The sequence below is a fragment of the Tauraco erythrolophus genome, chromosome 29, assembly GCF_009769465.1.
Source record: "Tauraco erythrolophus isolate bTauEry1 chromosome 29, bTauEry1.pri, whole genome shotgun sequence".
Classification (NCBI taxonomy): Eukaryota; Metazoa; Chordata; class Aves; order Musophagiformes; family Musophagidae; genus Tauraco; species Tauraco erythrolophus.
Window position 1 is genome coordinate 247,677 of NC_141493.1, and position 19,507 is coordinate 267,183.

Consider the following 19,507-nt stretch of genomic DNA (forward strand, 5'->3'; position numbering starts at 1 on the left):
AACCCGCGGCGCGGCGCGGCGGGGCCAGACCGGGGCCGGGACGGCGGCGGGCGCGGGAGCGGCAGCGGGCGGCTCAGCGGCTGCGGGCGCCGGGCGGGGGGCAGCGGGTCGGCGCCCCGGGCAGTGCGGGGGCGGGGGGGCCGTCAGTGGGGCCGCGGGGAAGGTCCCGGCAGCCGGCGCCTGGCGTGGAGCAGCGGGCAGCGCCGTCGGGGCCGCCGTCGGCGGGCGCGGCGATGGGCAGCGTGCGGGGGCCGCGCGGGGCCGCGCTGCGGGCGCTGGTGTCGCTGGCCGCGGGGCTGCTGGCGTGCGGCGCGGCCAGCGAGTACGACTACGTCAGCTACCAGTCCGACCTGGGCCCCTACCCGGGCGGGCGCTTCTACGCCAAACCCCACCAGTGCGTGGCCATCCCCGCCGACCTGCGGCTCTGCCACAGCGTGGGCTACGACAAGATGGTGCTGCCCAACCTGCTGGACCACGAGACCATGGCTGAGGTGAAGCACCAGGCGAGCAGCTGGGTGCCACTGCTCAACAAGAACTGTCACATGGGCACTCAGGTCTTCCTCTGCTCCCTCTTTGCCCCTGTCTGCCTGGACCGGCCGGTCTACCCGTGCCGCTGGCTCTGCGAGGCTGTGCGTGACTCCTGCGAGCCCGTCATGCAGTTCTTCGGCTTCTTCTGGCCCGAAATGCTCAAGTGTGACCAGTTTCCCCAGGACGATGTCTGCATTGCCATGACGACTCCCAATGCCACCGAGGTCTCCAGGCCTAAAGGTAAGGTGTGACCAGTGCCGCGGCCCTGCTCCGGGGACTTTTCTCTGAGCTGGTGGGGCAGGCGTTAGCCCGGCAGGGGCTGTGTGGGACTGAACAGGGTTGTGCGGCAGGAGGAGCCTCACCTGAGCTCTGCTTCTCGGCAGCAGTCCTCCTCCAGCCTCCGAGCGCTCTATGAGCGCTCTTGTCCCAAGGAAGGCAGGATACCCTGCCAGTTCCTCAGCTCTATCCCGTAGCTGAGCCCAGGAGCAGATGGTGCCGGATCGTGGCGGCTGCATGCCTGCTCTGATCCCCGTGCAGGCACTTGGGCCAGGCTCCAGCCCCTGATGGACCAGGGCTCCGACCCTCCATCCTCCAGGTGCTGCACTGTCCTGGCAGCTGTTTCTCTCCTGAGCTTGACTCCTGTGAGGCCGTTCTTGGCAGCAATAGGACACGTGGCTGCCTACAGCAGAAAGTGCTGCCTGACCGGAGTAATGGTGACAGCAATCCTGGTGGGGCATCTCACTGCCCAAGCAGTTGTGGGGCAGGAAGCTGGGCAGCCAGTGGCTGCGTGTGCAGTGGAAATCCATCGCTGCCCTCAGGTGGGTTGTGTGCTGGCGAAGGGGCAAGAGATTTATCAATAAATGACTGGGAAAAGTCGACATGGTTCTTATTTATTTCCACTACATGTGGCAGGTCTGTTTGGTGCCAGACTGACTTGTTTGTGCGAGTTGCAATGAGTCTGGCTTCTTGCTGAAAACTTTTAAAATAAATAAAAATCCTGATACTGCTTTGGCATTCTGCATCGGAGCACCTTGAAAGGCTGGCGGGAGGGATATTAGTAGAGGGAGAAGGCAGAGAGCTGTAAAATAATGCAGTGCTTTCCTGCGTCCGGAGCTTCACTGGAAGGGATGGGTGCTCCTGATTTCACGGGCGATAGCGCAGGCACTTGGAGGAGCTCAGGGATGGGGGAGCCGTGCGGGGGGCTGAGTGATTGCCATAGCTTCTGCGCTGTGTCCGGAGCCCATCTGGAGGGAAAGTCACGTTGCAGCGGCTGTTTGTGTGCAGTTACCTTTACAGACAAAGGCTTTACATCGTGCTCGGCTGGGAGCCCTCGCCAGCCTGCTGGGGACTGTGCAGTGTTATCCCGCTCATTGCAGCAGGACTCGTACTTCAGGGAGCCCTTCGCTTACGAGGCAGGAAGGGAGTACCTCCTGCAGCAGAGGGGTGACATCCTGGGGGTGTCCCCAGGAGCCGGTGTGGGGGCACATGGAAGGAAGCAGAGAGCGATGGCTTGAGCGGGACGGGGCAGTTGCTGCAGGCAGGCAGCCTGCCCAGGGCGGGCAGGGAGGGATGCCTGAGCTCAACACCTGCTGCAGCTGAACAGGGAAACTTGTGTCTTGGCAGTGGCATCCAGAGGCAGGTGGGGCGTGAAGCATGTACCTATGCCGGGGGGTGAGGTTTGGCTGCTCTCACTCCCGGGGACTCAGCCTCTCCCCATGCGGGGCCGATGGCAGCACCGCCGTGCTGGCTTCCTTGCCATGGCTTGCACTTACTGATGCGATTGCTGAAGGAAGCTCTTTGTTTTCCAGGAAGGCTCTAAAATCATCTGTCCTGTGTGTACCTAGACCCTTGGTCAAGACCGCAGTCGTGTCCTGTGTTGTGGGTACAAAGGTTGCTTTTATGCCCTGGGAACTTGCAGCCAAGCGTGCCCCTGGGGCAGCTGGGTATGAGCTGCAGCCCCTTCCCAGGTCTGAAATGGAGTTTGAGCTGTTCATAGGTCTTTCATTTTAGAAACATTAGTAACCCAAGACCTGGGAACAGTCTTCTAGGTGAGCAGTGTCTGGTAAGTTTTCCCTCATGTAGTTTAACAACTAAATTTCTGATCACCTTTCAGACCTGTCTTGACAGCAGCATTGGGGTTGGATGTTACCACTTTCTTTTGGTGCTGCTAACGTGCCCATCAGCACAGTATTTGGGTATCATGCTGTTGTTCACAGGCACTGCTAAAGTGACTTTATTGCAAGGAATTATATCAGCTCAGGATTGAGTCCTTTGTGGCTCTACTGCTAGTCCTGTTTGGCATGCAGAGAGGCCTCATTCTGCACAAGCTTTAGGGTGTATTAACTTGTTCTTCGAGGGAACTGTAAATCGGAGCTGGGTGAGTATTGCAAGGAAGTATTGCAGCCACTCGAATAAACCACTGTCTGCTAAATGGTTTTGCAAAACTTATGTCCCAAACACTTTTAAATGAGCAATTTGTTCACAAGGATGTTTACAGAAAGTCAAACTTTTAAACTCTTCTGCAAATGTGAACTCTCTTCAGCATTCAGTGGAAAAGTATAAGCAGCCATCTTCACATACCCCCGCTGCTTGAAAGTATTTCAAGAGGAGACTCTTGCACATGCTGTAACTGAGCCCCAGCGGCTCCAGAGGTGAGTCAGGCTGAGCTCCCTGTGCCCATGGCACGGGCTGGGGCACTCCTCTGTGAGAGTGATCTGGCTAGAAGACACTTCTGCAAGGCGAGAAGGCCAGTCTCCTCCCTGGTAATCTGCTGGGCTGGACCTGCTGCCCGTAGGTGTGCCAGCTTTCACGGTGTTAATGCTGGTTTGCGGCAGAGGGATCTGGCTCGTGTGCTCCTACGAGTAACCTTCGGTCGGTGAAGCTCCAGGTGCTGTGTGTGCCATGTGCTGGGACATTGTTGCCCCAAACAGCTTAGAGCGAACAGAACAAACTTAAAGTTAATTCCAACTGCTGCTGTAACATGAACAACACAGCCGGGTCTCCTGCGCTGGTGCTCCTGCTCCTGCACTCTGCAGAAGATCCACGCGTCTGCCGCAGTGACGACGGGGGCCGGGCCCGGCGCAGTGCCCAGTGCTTCAGCTGTCGGCGCTGCCACCTCGTGCAGACGAGGGGTGCGTCCAGGGGAGCACGCGTGTGCCACTGTGGTTCAGCCCTCGTCCCTGTGCGTGCCGGGTCCTTCCTTCCAACTGGGGCTCTCCTGTGGGAGACCCTGTCCGCAGTCTGTGTGCGTTGTCCGTGAGCGCTGGCTGCTGGAGCCCCTTTGGTCTCGGGCACACTGGGGTGTGTTTCCTGTTGATTCAAAGAGGGTCAGACCCCAGCAGTGTCCCCCCTCTCCTCTGGGCACTAGTAAGAACGAGCCCTTTCAGGATTTTTTCCCATTAACACCTTGAAATTGGAATTTGTTTCTGCCTCTCAAAGAGCTGACCTGCTGAATTCCTTTCTCCTTAAGCACGAGGCGGCAGAGCCTGCAGGCCCACAGGATGCATCAGGGGAGCTGCAGATTAATACAGCATTACACATTCCTTCCCCTGCCCCTGGAGTAAGCTGGCTCTAAAGCCAGGCGTTAGGAAATGGTCAGCAGGGAAAAAGCAAGCTGGAAGCAGGCTGAGGTTGTGCTTGGAGTAGAGCTGTCAACTGCAGAGGATGGGCCCCGGCTGAACTGCGGTAGGCTGGGAGGCAGGTGGCTCTGCCAGTGCTGTGGGGTGCTGTCCGGCTGGGCACGTGCTGGCACGGCTGCCTCTGGGCCGCTGCAGCGGAGACTGACTGAGGCAGGAAGACCCGAATTGTGGCTGGGCTTCGTGTTGGCTCCTTCAGCACAGAATTGTGTGGGAAGGGGAAGGTGAGGTCCTGGGCAGCTCTGTGGGCTGCAAGACGGTGGCTATGGTGCCATGGGAGGGGTGTAAGGGTAGGCAGTTTGGGTACAGCTGTAGCTCCACAAAACAGCAGTTTTCTGGGGCACGGAGCTGTTGGAGCCCCTGGCATTCGTGTTCCTGACCTTGGCATGGCAGGGTGTCCTGTGGGGAGAGAAGCGTTTCCCTTCCCCTTGGCATGGGACAGTGTCCCCTGGCAGCCCTGCAGGCACGTCTGTGCTGCGATGTGGCTGCAGAGGCAGGGCTGGAGGATGGTCCCCACACGTGGAGCTGCCCAGCATGCGGCTGGGGCGAGCACTGGGTGCCTGCTGCTCCTCGCCACGCCATGGGTTCTCCCAGCACGAGGTGGCATGCCAGGGGCTTGGCCCTGGCATGGGGGTGCAGCAGCCTGGCAGTGGGACACGTGTACACGTGAGGACGTGTTGGACGACAGGCTGTGCTCGCCCTGCCCAGGGACGTGGCTCCTCTGCAGTGAGAGGTGTGTTGGCGGGACGTGCCTGCAGCGTGGCTGGCAGCTGTGCGCTGCGTTACCGGTGGGAAGGGGGTGGCTGTGCTGCCCCGCAGAAGGGGCTGCCCAGCATGGCTGCAGCAGCTCTGGCCCACACATGGTGGCCGCTGGCCCTGGGCCCTCGCTGCAGCGGCGTGGGGGTCCCTGCCACCCTGGGTATGCCACAGCATTCCCAGGGGCTGCCGCAGCACGGCTAAAACAAAGCCTGTGTTTTCACCAGGGAACAATGAGTCTTATTTTCCATTTTTGGGTGTTTTTTTTCCTTTGGTTGCTTGGAAAGCTCATAGGGTGGATGCAGAGGTAGCTTTCATGCTGTTTGTCCAGCCTGTGTAGGCTCAGCCAGTTTCCTAGTGTGCACTTTGGCTGCTGAGGCACATCAAAGTGCTTTGCACCCTGGGATGTGCGGAGATGGGCTCATGCATGGCAGGTACCCCTCTCATTCCTGGGGGTGGTCCTCAGCACAGTACCTGACTCTTGGCACTGCAGCAGAGACAGACGCTGGGGCTGTCACCCTCCTGCCAGCATCCCCTCTCCCTCATCGTGAGCTCATTAAATGTGCAGCCGGGATGGAAATATTCTGACTGCTGATTTTAAAAATAAAGTGTTGGGGACGTCATCACGTCCCCAAAGGCTGGCTTCTGCCTGTCACTCGAAGTTTAAAGATAGTAAAAGTGGAAAATGCACATGAGGATTTTGGAAGAGGAAGTTACCCAGGTGATGGGTGACTGACAGGTACTGAGGTACCAGGAGTGGGACTGTCAGGTCAGCTGTTGGGTGCTGCGAAGGTTGCCGTGTGACTTGCACATCGGGGCGATTGGAAGGCTGTTTGCTCTGCATGTGTGATTAATAAAGACATGATGCATGACCCCAGGAATTAGCATTTGGCACAGAACACATTTGGGGGGTGAGAGGGAAAGAATAAGCCACAGAAAACAAATGTCTTGCCTGAAACCCCATGGGGCATCTGTGACTGAGGGACTCGACTCTGCGGTTGGCGCAGGTCATGGCTGTGCCTCCCTTGCCGGCCGTTCTGGCTCAGCAGCCCTCTTGCTGGGAGACCTCTCTGTTCGTTTCTGTCCAGCAACACTGCGGGTTTTGCCAGCCTGGCTGAGGGCTGGAAGGGGACGAGCGCCCTGTCTGCACGCAGGGACTGGCAGATGTTTTGCTCCAGCGCTGTCCCTGAGAATAACTCCCTTGTGTGGGAAAGAGCCCTCAGTTCTGCTGGACCAGGAACAGAAGCAGCATCTCCCAGCCCAATAAATTCATCTGCCAGTAGCACAAATCTGCGTCTGTGCTGCTGGGTGGTCTCTGCTCTGGCTGGAGACAGGAACCTGGAAACAGATTTTTATTCTCTGGGTGAAGTGAGCTTTCCTCCCAGGATGGATCCTGATGAAATGTCCTGGGCTGGCGTTTGCCAGGAGGAGGATGTCGGCTGTTGCAAGAGGCTGGCGAGCAGATCCGGCTCTCCTCCGCTGGAGCCACAAGACCGCCCGGCAGGCCTGCATGGTGTAGGCAGGTTGAAAACAAAAAAGAGAAGACATCCACTCTTGGGGTCATGCTGGAGGGGCGCTGGCGCATGTGAGAAGTGTGTGGCCCCATCACCAACCAGTGCCACTCTGGGGTGGGGAGGAAGGCACAAGGCTTGCGTGCAATGCCTCGGCAGCCTGTGAGGTGGTCCCTGGCACTGAGGAGGAATCTGTGTTGGGCCATGCCAGTCCTGAAACCCCTGCCTGGCTTCGGGGCAGGCTCTCGGCCGGCGAGCTGTCCCTGTGTACTGTCCTGCTGTGCTAGGGTTTGGGCACTGTGTGCCCGCCTTAGTGTGCCATGGGGAGGGAATGTCAGTAGGCTGTGGGCCATGCACCGTGGCGAGCGGCTGCCCTCAGCTGAGTGCCTGGCCCTGAAAAGCCCTCTCTTTGCCAGCGCTGTCCTCCCACTCTTGGCAGCTGCCTGGCCCTGCCCGTGCCTGGCCGCGGGGCTGCTGGCAGTGCTGGAGTGGGGCTGGCAGGAGGCTGCCCGTGCATGGCCAGCGCTGCCCTGTGAGCTGCTGAATGGCTCCTGGCGCCCAGCAGAGTGTCGTCCCACGGGGCTGGGACCTGGCACCCCGCGGCAGGGTGCCATCCCATGGGGCTGGGACCTGGCACCCCGCGGCAGGGTGCCATCCCGTGGGGCTGGGACCTGGCACCCCATGGCAGGGTGCCATCCCATGGGGCTGGGACCTGGCACCCCGCGGCAGGGTGCCATCCCGTGGGGCTGGGACCTGGCACCCCGCAGCAGGGTGCTGGGACGTGTGACCCCCTCGAAGGCAGCGATGTGACAGCACGGGCCCCCCCGCTGTGCAGGGCTTCTTCAGCTGCCTCCTCACTGCCTCTTCTCTCCTCTTGCCAGGAACGACCGTCTGTCCCCCTTGTGACAACGAGATGAAGTCGGAGGCCATCGTGGAGCACCTGTGTGCCAGCGAGTTTGGTAAGGAGGGGCGCCGGGGGCACCGGGGGGCCCTCCAGGGCAGCGCGGCTCCGGTGCGGGCCCGATCCGGCACCGCTGCCTTTCCCGGCCCGCCCGCAGAGCCGTGGGGCCGTGTGGCCCGCGGGCAGCCGCGGTCGTTGCCGGAGGCCGAGGGGCCTCTAGGGGTCAGTGTCGGCGCGCGGCGGCGGGACGGGACCGGACGGGACGGGACCGGGCGGGGGGAACGGGACCGGGACCGGACCGGGCGGACCGGGCTTGTTGGGCTCCTGCAGCCGGGGAGCGGGCCGGCGGGGTCGCGGCCGTGGCGGCGGTGCCCGCGCTCCCGCAGCGCCGCGGCTGCCGTGCTGGGCGTCCCTCCGGCCCCGCCTGGCGAGACGCCGTGCGGGACGGGAGCCCCGTTGCGGGGTCGCCCGCCGGAGCAGCGGCGGTGCGGGCTGAGGCCCCGCTGCCGGCGGAGAAGCAGATGGTGTCGGTCTGGGGCCGGGGGCCGGGGCAGCAGCGGCAGCGCCTGTGCGGTGGGGCGCTCGGCGGGGCTCGTAACTTAACCCTGGTGTTCCCGTGCTCTTGCGTGCTCGCAGGAATGATGCATAGGGCGCACTCCTGCGCTGCTTGCGATCATGAAGGAGCAAGCTTCCTCCTTCCCCCCAGGTTGCTGGTAACACTGCGTTTCTTTAAAGCAAAGTTATGCCACTCTTGTCAAGTCTAGGTGTAAAAACCCAAAGCCAGTCGTTGTCTAGCTAGGGCCAGGCAGTGAGCTTAAAAAATGCAGAGCTACTTGAAAGCTGTGTCCTAAATATATTATGAGTGAGTAAGTGAGTCAGACAATCATAGGTAAACAGAACTTCATTTTAAAATAACATATTGCAGGGAAAAATATTAGCTTTCTCAGATCAAACCCAGAATTAACTGGTTTTGACATCCTTGCTGGTGTATGTAACTTTCCCGGAAGGTTATTAAAGGCATATTGAACAAGGTGTGCATTCCTCGGGGATTAGCACTTGAATGCGCCCTGTGCCAGAGCGCACTATGCAAACCCAAACCTGCTCTGCGTGTTGGCGTATTACCCTTTCTGCTGGAAATGAATTCTCAACTCTCCTGCAGATTTGGTATGCCAAAAGTCCTAAGTTCAGCATAGACTTTTTATAACGTGCAAAAGCATCAACAGGACCACTCATGTAAGAGTTTTGCAGGAATGTGTGTACTTCGAGCTGAGCCGGGTAACAGACGCGCGAATTCGACGCGACAGCCTGGCTGGGGAGAGGGATGTGCTGTTCACCCAGCTGTTGGGCTGACTGCTCGGAGGTGGGTGAGCTGGAGAACTCTGAGTTCTGCCCTGGGCAGGCATGAGATGAGAGATGAATAGGAGCTGCCCCTGTCCCACTGGATCCATGGGGAGAGACTGGAGGGAGCTTCCCAGCCGGCGGGGAGGGAGCAAGTGGCCTCTGGGACCAGTGCACCTGGTATGGGCAGGGGCTGTGTGCCTGGGTTTGCGGTGACACAGAGGCATCACCCCAGTCTAGGGGCTCTGGGCTTGGGGAACCTCTGTCCCAGAGGAGGAGTGAGGGGTGCTGGCCACGTGGCAGTGGTGGCTCTGTTGTTGGTGGCTCGCTGTGATACCTGTCACCTCCCCGGAGGCGTGCGAGGAGCAAGCTGGAGTGGTGTCCTGCTGATGGGTGAGCGCTCGGAAGGGAGATACAAGTTTAACCGCATGCTTGTCATCAGCTTTTGCTGCTAAATATCCTCCCCGTGCTCTGGGACCGTTACACAATGGGGAGCAGAGGCCAAGCCAGAAGTATTCATGGCCTTGGTGGAGTGGCTCGAGACATTAACTTGCCCACAGAGTAAGTTGGTTATTGGGAAATTTTGTGGTGACAGCGTCCAGAGGATGGAAATACTTCTTGGCAGGCGGCTCCCTGGGTAGGGCTGTGGCGAGTGGCCAGATACAGAGATACTGTGTGCTGCGGGCAGCCCAGGAGCAGCAAGGAGAGGAGACCTCAGCCCCTGTGCCCAGCCCCATTCAATCCAAAACGACTGGGAAGGTTTTCACAGAAGCCTTCCTCCTGCTGTGGTTTGGGGTGGTGGAGATGGGTCCCTGTTCCCAGGCCAGCTGTGCCGGGTCCCAGCACAGAGGGAGAGAAATGGGAGCCAGCTCCGCAGGCTTGGCTTGCCAGGAAAAGCTTGGCGCTCTGCTGTGGCAGAGAGCTCGGTGGTGTCACCCACTGCCCTGTGCCCACGTCCAGGTGACAGCAGCTTGTGCAGACAAATGTGGCTGGATTGTAACTGGCTCGTGTGAGCCCTTGGAATTGCTTTAGTCCTAATGCCAGGTATCGCAACTGCGTCGGTGCACCCACCTGACTCGTCCAGGTCACCATGTTTCTGCAGCTTTGTATAAGGTCATTTGTTTTCTCTGCAAAAGCAGAGTCTGATGGTTTTTCTTACCATTGCAAGGAATTTGGGATCATTCTTTATTCTGTGGATCAGCACAACTCTGACATGTAACTTTTTTTTTAAACATGTCAGAGCTCTTGCTGATGCTGAGGTTGCTCCCATTCCTCCTCCTTCCCACTCCTGCTTTCTCTTTTTTGTCTCAAAGAGGATTTTCATTTGAAAATGAGGTGATCTCCTTACTGTAGAGAAGTCCAAAGCAGCCAAGAAGGATACAGCTGGTGTCTGCTGCGTGTGAACCATCACTGTCTTCACAATGGAAAGCTGGTCATGTCTTGGATATACTTTTGTTCCCCGTCTCCTCCCTGTCACCAGACTCAGTCACGGTGGGAAGCGCTCACTTGCATGACTTTTCAGTGGAGTAGATTTCATGCAGCTGCATTTGGTATTTTCTTCCATCACTGTGTTTTTCCTCCCCATCCAGGAGAGTCGCGGGTGCACGTGGCGCTGCCTCCCGAGGTGCCTAGTCTGTAGCCAGCTGGGGAGCTGGAGCAAGGGAAGAGTTACGATGCAGGTCTTAACTGTGCCCTGCAAGGGAGGGCAGTGCAGGGTGCTCTGGGGATGTCCCAGCTGTGGAGAGGAGCCAGCAGAGGAGGCATCGACTTCAGGAAGTTTTCTCAAAGCACAATGCGTGGCCCTCGAATCTTTGTTTAGTCTTGGGGGTTCACTGTCATGGGGTGATTTCTCAAGGAGAGCTGTTTATCTGACACTAAAATAAACTCCTGACCCTTCAGACTGCGATTTCTCATGCACATCTACCAAGGTAAACACTGGCAGCTGACAGGTTACAGATCCTCATCAAAGCCAGGCTCATACAATAAATGTTTAAACTATCGTGTGCTGCACGGGGCAGCTGTTGGTGGGTTCTGTTTGATTCTGCAGTAACATTACTGCGGGTTTCACTTACGCCCCAAAGGCTCGTTGCAGACAAGATGCCAGGAGCACTTTGTGTGCCACCGATGTGCAGCCGTGCCAGCATGGGAGGTGGCTGTGACAGCCCTGGGAGCAGTGTTGGTCTCGAGGACAGTGAAGGAAGAGAGCTGCATCCAGCTGTGAAACAGGAGGACTGTAAAGAAAAGGGACCTTTCTTCCCTGGGCCTGGAGAGGGCCTTGGACAAGATGCTGGGGCTCGGAGGGGTGCCAGGAGACTGCCAGCCTGGTGGGCCAGCAGGACTTGCATTCGTCTGAGCAGTGGTGAATTGGGCTCCTGGGTGCTGGTTGGAGGCAGCTCCACTCCTGCTGGGCTGCCAGCAGCTTGGCAGCTGCTCCGAGAGCAGCATGGCTCTGGGGCGGCAGCACGTCGTGCTGTCCAGGCTCTGCCTGGGGCTCGCCATGGGATCGCCGCACAGTGCAAGCAGCGTGTGTGCTCGCATACCCCGGCACAGCGTTGGGCACTGCCTGCCTGCTGCTGCGGCCATCCTGCCTGTAGGCACAGGGGACCTGGGTCAGCACTGCCAGAGACGTTGGAGATTAGCTTCTCCTTCTTTATTTCAGCAGCATGCAGGAGCTGCCTCCTCTTCTCCACCCTGGCGCTCTCCTTGGAAGCACCAGCCAAGTGCTTCCAGGAAAAGGGGAACAGTTTTGATCCAGCATCTCTGCGTGCAGCTCCCAGCATTGCACCTGGTTTGCTGCTCAGTTACTTGCCATAGGAGCAGTTTCCTGTCCCTGTAATACTCAGCAAGGTCCTGTTGCACCTCTGTCTGCGTGTAAGTGCTGCTCCACATCTGCCTGCCTGGGTGCCAAGGCCGGGAGCAGCAGCAGAAGCATCGCCCGTGGCTTGGAGCGGGGCTGCGAGAGCGCAGAGCAGAGGGTGTCGGCGAGTGGTGCAGGGACCCTCAGCTGGGGCACAGACCAGCTCCTGGGCTGGGGCAGGTATGCGTAGGCTGACTGCAGTTTAGATTTTGGTGCAGCTCTGGTGTGCTGGGGCAGGGGTGGATGCACGATGAAGTGTGAGGTCGCCCTCCCGTGCCCCCGCAGCTGCCTCCCCCAGCCCCTCTGGGCTGCAGCCAGGCTTTGCTTCTTGCTGCCCGTGCAGGCTGGGCTGGCCCTGGAGTTCATTCCTCTCTCTGTTTCTCTTGGTGATTTTATTTATTGTTTCTGCCCTTTTCCTGGGGTCTGAGGGGATCCTGCTGAACGGGCTTTCGCTGCGCTGGAGACTGCAGTACAATCAATACACGCTGTTTATTTTGTCCCCTGACTGACAGCTCCTTGCCTGCAGCCTTCTCCTGTTACAGCCCTAATGTGTCTTCTGGCAGCCTTCCTCCTTCTGAGTGATTTCTAAAGGAAGGAGCAACGAGGCTGAAGGAACAGCGGAGCTTTCCCTTCTCTCGCATTCCCTTCCCTGCCCCGGAGGTGCTGAGGGGGCCCCTGCCTGTACAGGCAGGAGAACAGTAGAGACACATCCGGGTCTGGGCTCCTGCGTGCTGAGGAAGAGGGGCTGGTGGTGCCTGTGGGCACAGTCCCTGTGGTGGCACGGTGGGCGGTGTGCGGGGGCTTGCACGTCCCAGCCCGCGGCAGCCGCTGGTACAGCGCAGTCCGTGGAGACACTCTGGGAGCTCTGGTGCTGCCATCGGGGAAGGACAGCGCGTTGCTCCCGGGAGATGCTAATGCCGTGCGTCCGGTTTGCCTGGGAGACCGTCTCCTCTTTCCCTGCACAGGGGTGGGACTGGGAAGCTGGAGCTGTGGGGACATGGATAAGAATTGTTTCAAGTGATGAAACGTGAGTTGTGCTTTGTCAGGCTGGACCCCAACCAGCTCCACGGGGCCTTTGCTGCTCTCGGAGCTGCTGCTGCCAAGAGTAATTTCACTCTGAGTGAGCAGACACTTTCCTACACCTTGTTTCATGTTAGTAGAAATAAAAAAAGACATTTTTATATCTCCATCACTCCCTACTCTCTGCATTAGGAACAGCAGAGCTATGCTGCCATCTGATACAAGCCGTTTATAGTCGGGGCCAAATTCCTGGCTTGGTCTAATGGGGATGCATCACCCTGGGCTGAGGTCTGACCCTCTGCTGATGGGAGCTGCGGCTGGTGATGGGGCAACTGCGCGTCCAGAGCTGTCGCTGTCCCCCTCGCGTATCCTCCCTGGGCATCCCGGAGTCGGAGCGATCCAGAGCAAAGTGCAAGACGGCTTGGGGCCGCTGGAAAAGAAGACCTTGGAGAGCATGAGGCTGCCCGTGCTGCCTTCGCTTCCCGACTCTGATGGTCGCTGGTGGTGTGGTCCTGCTGGATGACGCCCTGGGAGAAGGAAGGGCTGGTTGATGCTGCGGTGCTGCCAGGGAAGGCTGCTCGTAGCTGCCAGCTGATGCACGCAGGCGCTTTGCAGGAGCCTCTGCGCTGCTCAAGGGTGGTGCAGCTACGTCTGGTTCTAGTGCTGCCAGCTCCCCGTGGCAGCAAGCAGGGTCTGGTCAGAGGGTCGGTGCCTGTGCTGGGCTTTTGGTGCCGGTTCTCCTGGCTGCGGCGAAGCACTGGCGAGTGGCTTGTGCTTGGGCAGGCATCAGCTTCTCAATGCTGGGGCTGAGCAAGGGCAAGCGTAGGTTTAGCACCCTGGGAGGATTTCTGCTGTTGAGTCCCAAATTAAATCCCGAAATCTGTCTTTGTTGTGATGTTTTTTCCCTCCCAGCCTGACCAATACTTTCACTTCTGTGTTTCTGGGAAGGGCCTTTGAAGTGGGCAGCTGGACGCTGGCTTGCGCTAGAGGTCTCCTGCCATGACTCGCCTGCAAGCAGACGCTCTGGCAGTGCTCACAGGGAGGATGTTTTGGGACCACATATGGCACAAAAGTAAAACCTCTCCCTGTGCCATGCAGGAGTCCCCCTCTGCCTTGAGTGCCATCAGCCCCGTGGCGCCAGGGTGTGCTTGGTGCTGGAGGAAAGAGCCTCTCTCTTGGCCAGTCCCACGTGGTGGGGAGGGTCGTCCTTGTCCCTGTCCCTGTGGACATGGATGTCCCAGAGGGACGTGCAGCATCCCTGGGGTTGCTGCTCACCTCCTGCCCGGCACCCAGGGACTGCAATCCTGGCACCATGCTGTGCTGGATCCGGTGCTGTGTCTCAGCAGTGCTGGCGGTGTTGCAAGCAGAGCTGAGACAATGCCTGGCTGGGAAGGGCTTTCCTGGTTTTACGTGTGGTCCTGGCTGCAGCTGGCCACCAGTGCTGCTGGGACAGCAGAGCATGGGGCTCCTCTGCCATCACCCCTCTCCTGGTATGGCCGCGAGTCAGCTCCTGGTCCTGTCGGTGCTTCCTTTCACAGGGAAGTTCATGGTCTCTCCGCAGCCCCTGAGGCTGCCATCTGCCTACGGGTGCTCACAGCGAAGGGAGCAAAGGCCTTTCCATGTGCATCAGCCGGCATCTTCGTAAACGTGGTGGATGCTTCAATTAACAGGATATTGGGTGAAAGTGGAAGGTGTTGCCTGTGTTAGGTGAGGAGATGTGATTGCAGTTTAGTGAGAGAGCACAGGTTTGATGAGAGGTTGTGCTGGAATGTGTGTGTCATGCGAGAGCGAAGGGGAAGATGGGCTTGTGGCTGGTGTGCTTCCTCTGCAGTGACGCAGAGCTGCTGCAGCACGCACGATGGCACGGGTCGGTGCCGCGGCTGGTGGCGGGGCAGCTCCGTGGCCGCGGTGCAGGCGGGCTGCACCCGCAGGGATGGGGGGGCTGCATGTGCTCATGTGCTGTGAGTAACCCCCAGGTCTCTTCCTGGGGTCAGCTCCCTCCTGGCAGCGACAGCTGAAGATTCAGTCTGTGCGAACGAGTGTGTCCTGGGGATCTCGGAGGCGATTTTGTCTCTTCTGCTCAGAGCTGAGATGGATTTGGTGCGGCGCAGGGGGAGCGGAAAGGCCAGGGCTCCCATGGAGGGAGCTGTTTGCTTTGGCAGCTCAGTCGGATCCTGGAGCCAAGACTCAATCTGTCCCGCTTGAGCCTTTTCCCGCTGCCCACCCGCTGCTGGGCCGGGGGTGTCCCAGGGCCGGGGCGATGCCAGGCGAGCTGCAGCAGTGGCGATTCGCACAATAGTCTCTCCTGCCAAATCTTTTATGTTTTAGGAAAGCCACGAGCCAAGGGGCTGCCTTCCACTGCGTGGTGGTGTGCGCTTGGAGCTGGGTGTGCAGCAGGGAACGAACACGTCCCCAGGCGCTGCTTTTCCGATGCATGTGGAAAATGCCAGCGCTGCTGTCTACCCCGCTGCTGTGGAACATGCCTTTCGTGCCCAGGAGTCCGGCCCAGAAAGGGGGTCTGAGCTTAAGGAGTGCAGCCCAAGTAGGGGAGCAGGGGGGGGACTGGGGAGCCAGGTCACTGGCAGAGGGGTAACAACTGAGCAGTGATTATAATGTCTTTTTTTTTTTTCTTCTCATATAACTGCCTAGTCCACAGTGAGGCAGCTGGAAGTTGGTAGTCCTTGAGCCAGGCTGTGTTTTACCTGGGCAGCTCTGCACGCTCCCTCTGCTGATGACAAGAGCATTGTTGCTGCGAAGAGCAGAGTCCTACACAAATTATTTGCACCCCTGATCAGCCACCTCATTCTTCCTCCGTGGCATTTTCTGATCTTGGCTCTGTGTGCTGCTTTGCATGAGTGAGGTTTGCAGGAGTTTTTAGTTCACGTCTGGATTTGTGGTTCACCTGGGCAGATCCCATACTCCATGAACCTGGATCCCTGGCTTGCAAACAGAAAACTGCTGCTGCACAGGGAAGGGAGCAGCCCTGAGTTCCCACAGCACAGGATTAGCAGACCCTCTTTGTCTTCCGTAGACTATGATACTTGGAGCAGAACAGCACCTCCACTAGCTGCCAGATTGTTTTCTTCCTCTAGCAACAAGGATCTAAACTTGCAGCGATCACAGCAAAGCAATTTGCAAACAAGACGTTTTGAAAAAGTCTCCTGTTACTGGTGTTATACTATTCTGTTCCTCCTGCACTGACAACCACTGTGCGTAGTGCAAGAGTTCAAAGTCAGAATGGATAAAGGAATTGAGGTTCATATTGAGGGATGCTGCTGCTGCCCAATTAATGTCATGGAGCTTAGAGCTGCCTGAAAACTACTTACTCCATTTTCCAGATTTGTTGCAAATTGATCCGGTTCAGCATCTTTAGCTCCTTAAAGCTCGTGTCTCTTTAGCTCCTTAAACATCTTGAATTTGAAAAACAGATGGAATGAAAATTTCACTTAGGTTTCCAGTCCTGGATTACTTTCTTGTACAGTAACAGTATAACATGACAGGGCTCTTGGCAAACACAGCAGGCGTTTTTGGCACACAGGCAGATAAATACCATTACTCCTGCTGCCAGCGCGGTGGCTGGGAGCACGAGGGCAGTACAGAGACTCTGCTGCCGTCTCCGGATTGTCATCACGCTGTCCTGCTGCTGCTCGTGTCTGGAACAGTGAGCAGAACTGCCGTCCAGGAAGCAACGTGTGCTCGTTGCCACAAGTTCCAGCAGAGCAAGGCTTCAAGGAACGGTGCTGCGGGGACCCGTCTCCCTGCCAGAGCCAGAGGCTTCTGCACGCCGTCTGCTGCGCACGCTCGAGGGCCGAATGAGAAGGGACAGCAGACAATTAATCACCTATCCGAGCACTGTTTATCTGCAGCTCTGAAGTAAACTCCCAAATGATGGAAATATGTTAGTAATTTTTGGCCATGTGTGCTTTTCCCCAAAAATGAGACAGAGCCAAATGGCACAGAAGTGATACTTTAATGTACAACACATTTTCATTATTTTTCCCATGTATACTAAATTCCTCTTCATGGTCGTGGTCATGGCAATTTTTTTTTTATTTGGGTTGCGATTAACTCGGGAAAATGCTGAGCCCAAAGAGGAAAATATTTTCCATGGAAGTTGTATTGGATTAACTCCCCTTCTCGTGGGGAAGGTGCAGGGATGTGGCTGCTTCGTGCGGCTCTGCCTCCTGCGCGTGGGTCCTGTAGACGCGGCTGTTTGCAAAGGGGCTTTGTTGCTTGAATGTAGAGATGTTCAGTGCTTGGAAACTCCTTTCACAGGCACCTGAGGGCCAGGAGCAACTGCAAATAAATGCTTGAGAAGCCAGGTTGACCTTTTAAATGGCCCTTTCAAGAGTCTCTCCATGCATCTAGAGCAGAGAAATCCCCTTGTTCACTCAGCTAACAGAGGTATCGCCACTGAACAAGTCTCCCTCTGAAAGAAAAAGTGCCTGGCACGCTTTGCTGGGGGGAAGGAAGCAGAGATGTCAGTGTTTTACCTTGATGCTCTCCTGGGCACGGGGGCAGTTCCACTCAGGTGCGAGGGCTTTCATCTCATGGTCAATGGGCCGAGTCATTGCTGGGGTGATGCTGTGGAGAGGGGTGCAGGGGGATGTGGGAGCGGTGGGGGTCCTGGGGGTGGGTGCCAGTACCCCCTTGCCCCTGGCCTCGCTGAGCAAAGGCTTTGTGGCTCTGTGCCAAGCAAAGGCTTCTCAGGAGTCGTTTTTTTTTCCCCTCTCTCTGGCTTGTTTTTCAGCTCTTAAGATGACCATAAAGGAAGTGAAGAAGGAGAACGGGGACAAGATGATCATCCCGCGGAAGAGGAAGGCGCTGAAGCTGGGGCCCATCCGGAAGAAGAACCTGAAGAAGCTGGTGCTGTTCCTGAAGAACGGGGCCGACTGCCCGTGCCATCAGCTGGACAACCTCGGCCACTACTTCCTCATCATGGGCCGCCAGGTGAAGACCCAGTACCTGCTGACAGCCATCTACAAGTGGGACAAGAAGAACAAAGAGTTCAAGAAGTTCATGAAGAAGATGAAGTCTCCTGACTGCCCGACATTTCCGTCCGTCTTCAAGTGATGCGGTGGGCAGCGGGAGAGCCGCCCGGACCTCACGCAGCCGGGCACGGCAGCTCTGGCACAGCAGCTCGGTCTCGCTCCTCTGCGGTGGGGACGCTGCAGCCGGGCCCTCTCGCTCCTCCCTCGTGCTCCTTGGGGCTTCCCTTGCCCACCCCAGCCCTCCCACCTCCCCGCTGCCGGCATTTTCCTGATCGCCCGGGTGTGCAAGCGTGGCACACGTGCACCAAAGGGTCGCTGAGGTCACACGTGATTTACATCTGCAGTATCCAAAGACCCGTTGCTGAACGGATACGCGCATTCGTTTAAATAGCAGCTATCAGGTAAAGAGGGCGAGCGGAGGGGTGTGAAGTTATGTCGAGACTCCACGATTGCAGAAAGGACCCTTGTGACTGTGTTAATCCCATCTTCATGGCTGCAGGATCACCCAAAATTAATTCCTGTTTGAACCAGAGCTGGCCAATTAGAAAAACATCTCATCCTCACGGTAACAGCTGATAAATGAGTAGTAGAGAACCCAGTACAACCTCTGACAAAACCTCCTAGTAGCTAATTGCTCTCACTGTAAAAAATCCCATTATAGTCTAAACCTGCTTAGTTTAAGCCTTAACCCTGGGGTCCTTGTGACGCCGTGATCGGCTGGATCGGGCAGCCCTCCGTTACGGCATCCCTTGTAACGCGTCGCCGGGACGCCTGCCCTGGGCGCTGCCGAGCCGGCTGAGCCCCGCGAGCCCCGCACCACGCTGCTCCTTCTCCAGCCCTCGAGTCGCTCGTGGCCCTGCCCGGTTTGGGGGTGCAGCAGTCCCACCACAGCCGCGGGGCTGGTGGCAGAGGGGGACTCCTCCCACTTGTGCCTCCGGCCTCGCGCAGACCCCCAGCGTTCAGCTGAGCGTCCCCCCTCGCGCCTCCCCCGTGTGCCCGCCGTGGCGGAGTTCCTGCGCGCGCGGCTGGTGCCGCTCGTGCCCGGATGCGTGGCTCCGTTTTAGCTGCGTGTTAACGCGTCCCGTTTGCTGGGCAGCCCGGGACGCCGTGCAGGGGCAGAGCTCGCCCCGGCTCCTCCAGCTCGTGTCACTCCCTGACTTCACCAGTGATATTTTTATAGTTTCTTCAGCTGCTGGCAAAATACCAGACTGCAGAAGGCTGAGAACTGGTCTCTGTGGAGCGGCATGGGAAATGCATCATCTCCATCTTTCCCTCTCTGCAGTCGCTGTGGGACCTATCAGTTTCCAGGTTTTTATCCGTTAGATGTGTGACAACTTGGCTTTGTATCATTCCGTTGTTTGGGTTTTTTTCCTTAATCAAAATGTCATGTTAGTGTGAGGTCAAATAGTTTATGAAAGACAAAGAATATTGCATCCAAATGATTACATTTATCGACCAAGCTGAAATTCATTATTCCATTAATTGGACAAGTTCTCTTTTCCATAGACCCGTATTGCTGCACATCAATTACACTATCCTGCTTCCATTCAGTGTTCTCATTAATCACAATTACTCTGAGAATGAATATCTTGCAATCTGAGATAATCCTGTTGTATTGCAATTAAGTGAAATAACAAATCCTCATTTTTGAGGTTTAAACCAACCCCACTCAAAGCTGGTAAGTTAATTATTCTTTAGCTCGGGAGTGCTGTTTATTCCCCATGTGGGGACAGAGCCGCGGACTTGATTGAAGAAGAATTCCGTGAAGAAGCCAAGCGCGCTCACAGCTAACAGAGAGATGGATTTAGGATGTGAATGCTGTAGAAAGTCCCACTAGGTTGTCTTAGCACACCGTTTGTAGTAGTGTTGTTTCTTTGGTGCAGAATTAATCATTGTAGATAATGTGCTTTATCAGTGAATTAATAAACCATTAATTAAATAAACCATAGGCTTTAACATCACAGACTGAT

General features: G+C 57.2%; 1 protein-coding gene across 1 annotated transcript; it reads left to right on the forward strand.

Moving 5' to 3' along the window:
• The first annotated feature begins 233 nt into the window (after positions 1-233).
• SFRP1 (secreted frizzled related protein 1) lies at positions 234-17,619 on the forward strand. Its single transcript, XM_086628172.1, has 3 exons — positions 234-768; positions 7,312-7,389; positions 17,297-17,619. Exons 1-3 carry the CDS (start codon positions 234-236, stop codon positions 17,617-17,619), a joined length of 936 nt encoding a protein of 311 aa, XP_086484298.1.
• Positions 17,620-19,507: the final 1,888 nt, after the last annotated feature.

Bases quoted from the DNA above. Each gene is read 5' to 3' on its own strand.
- SFRP1 (XM_086628172.1), top strand. From the start codon at position 234: ATGGGCAGCGTGCGGGGGCCGCGCGGGGCCGCGCTGCGGGCGCTGGTG. The intron at 769-7,311 runs GTAAGGTGTGAC...TCCTCTTGCCAG, and splicing joins CGAGGTCTCCAGGCCTAAAG to GAACGACCGTCTGTCCCCCT. The intron at 7,390-17,296 runs GTAAGGAGGGGC...CTTGTTTTTCAG, and splicing joins CCTGTGTGCCAGCGAGTTTG to CTCTTAAGATGACCATAAAG.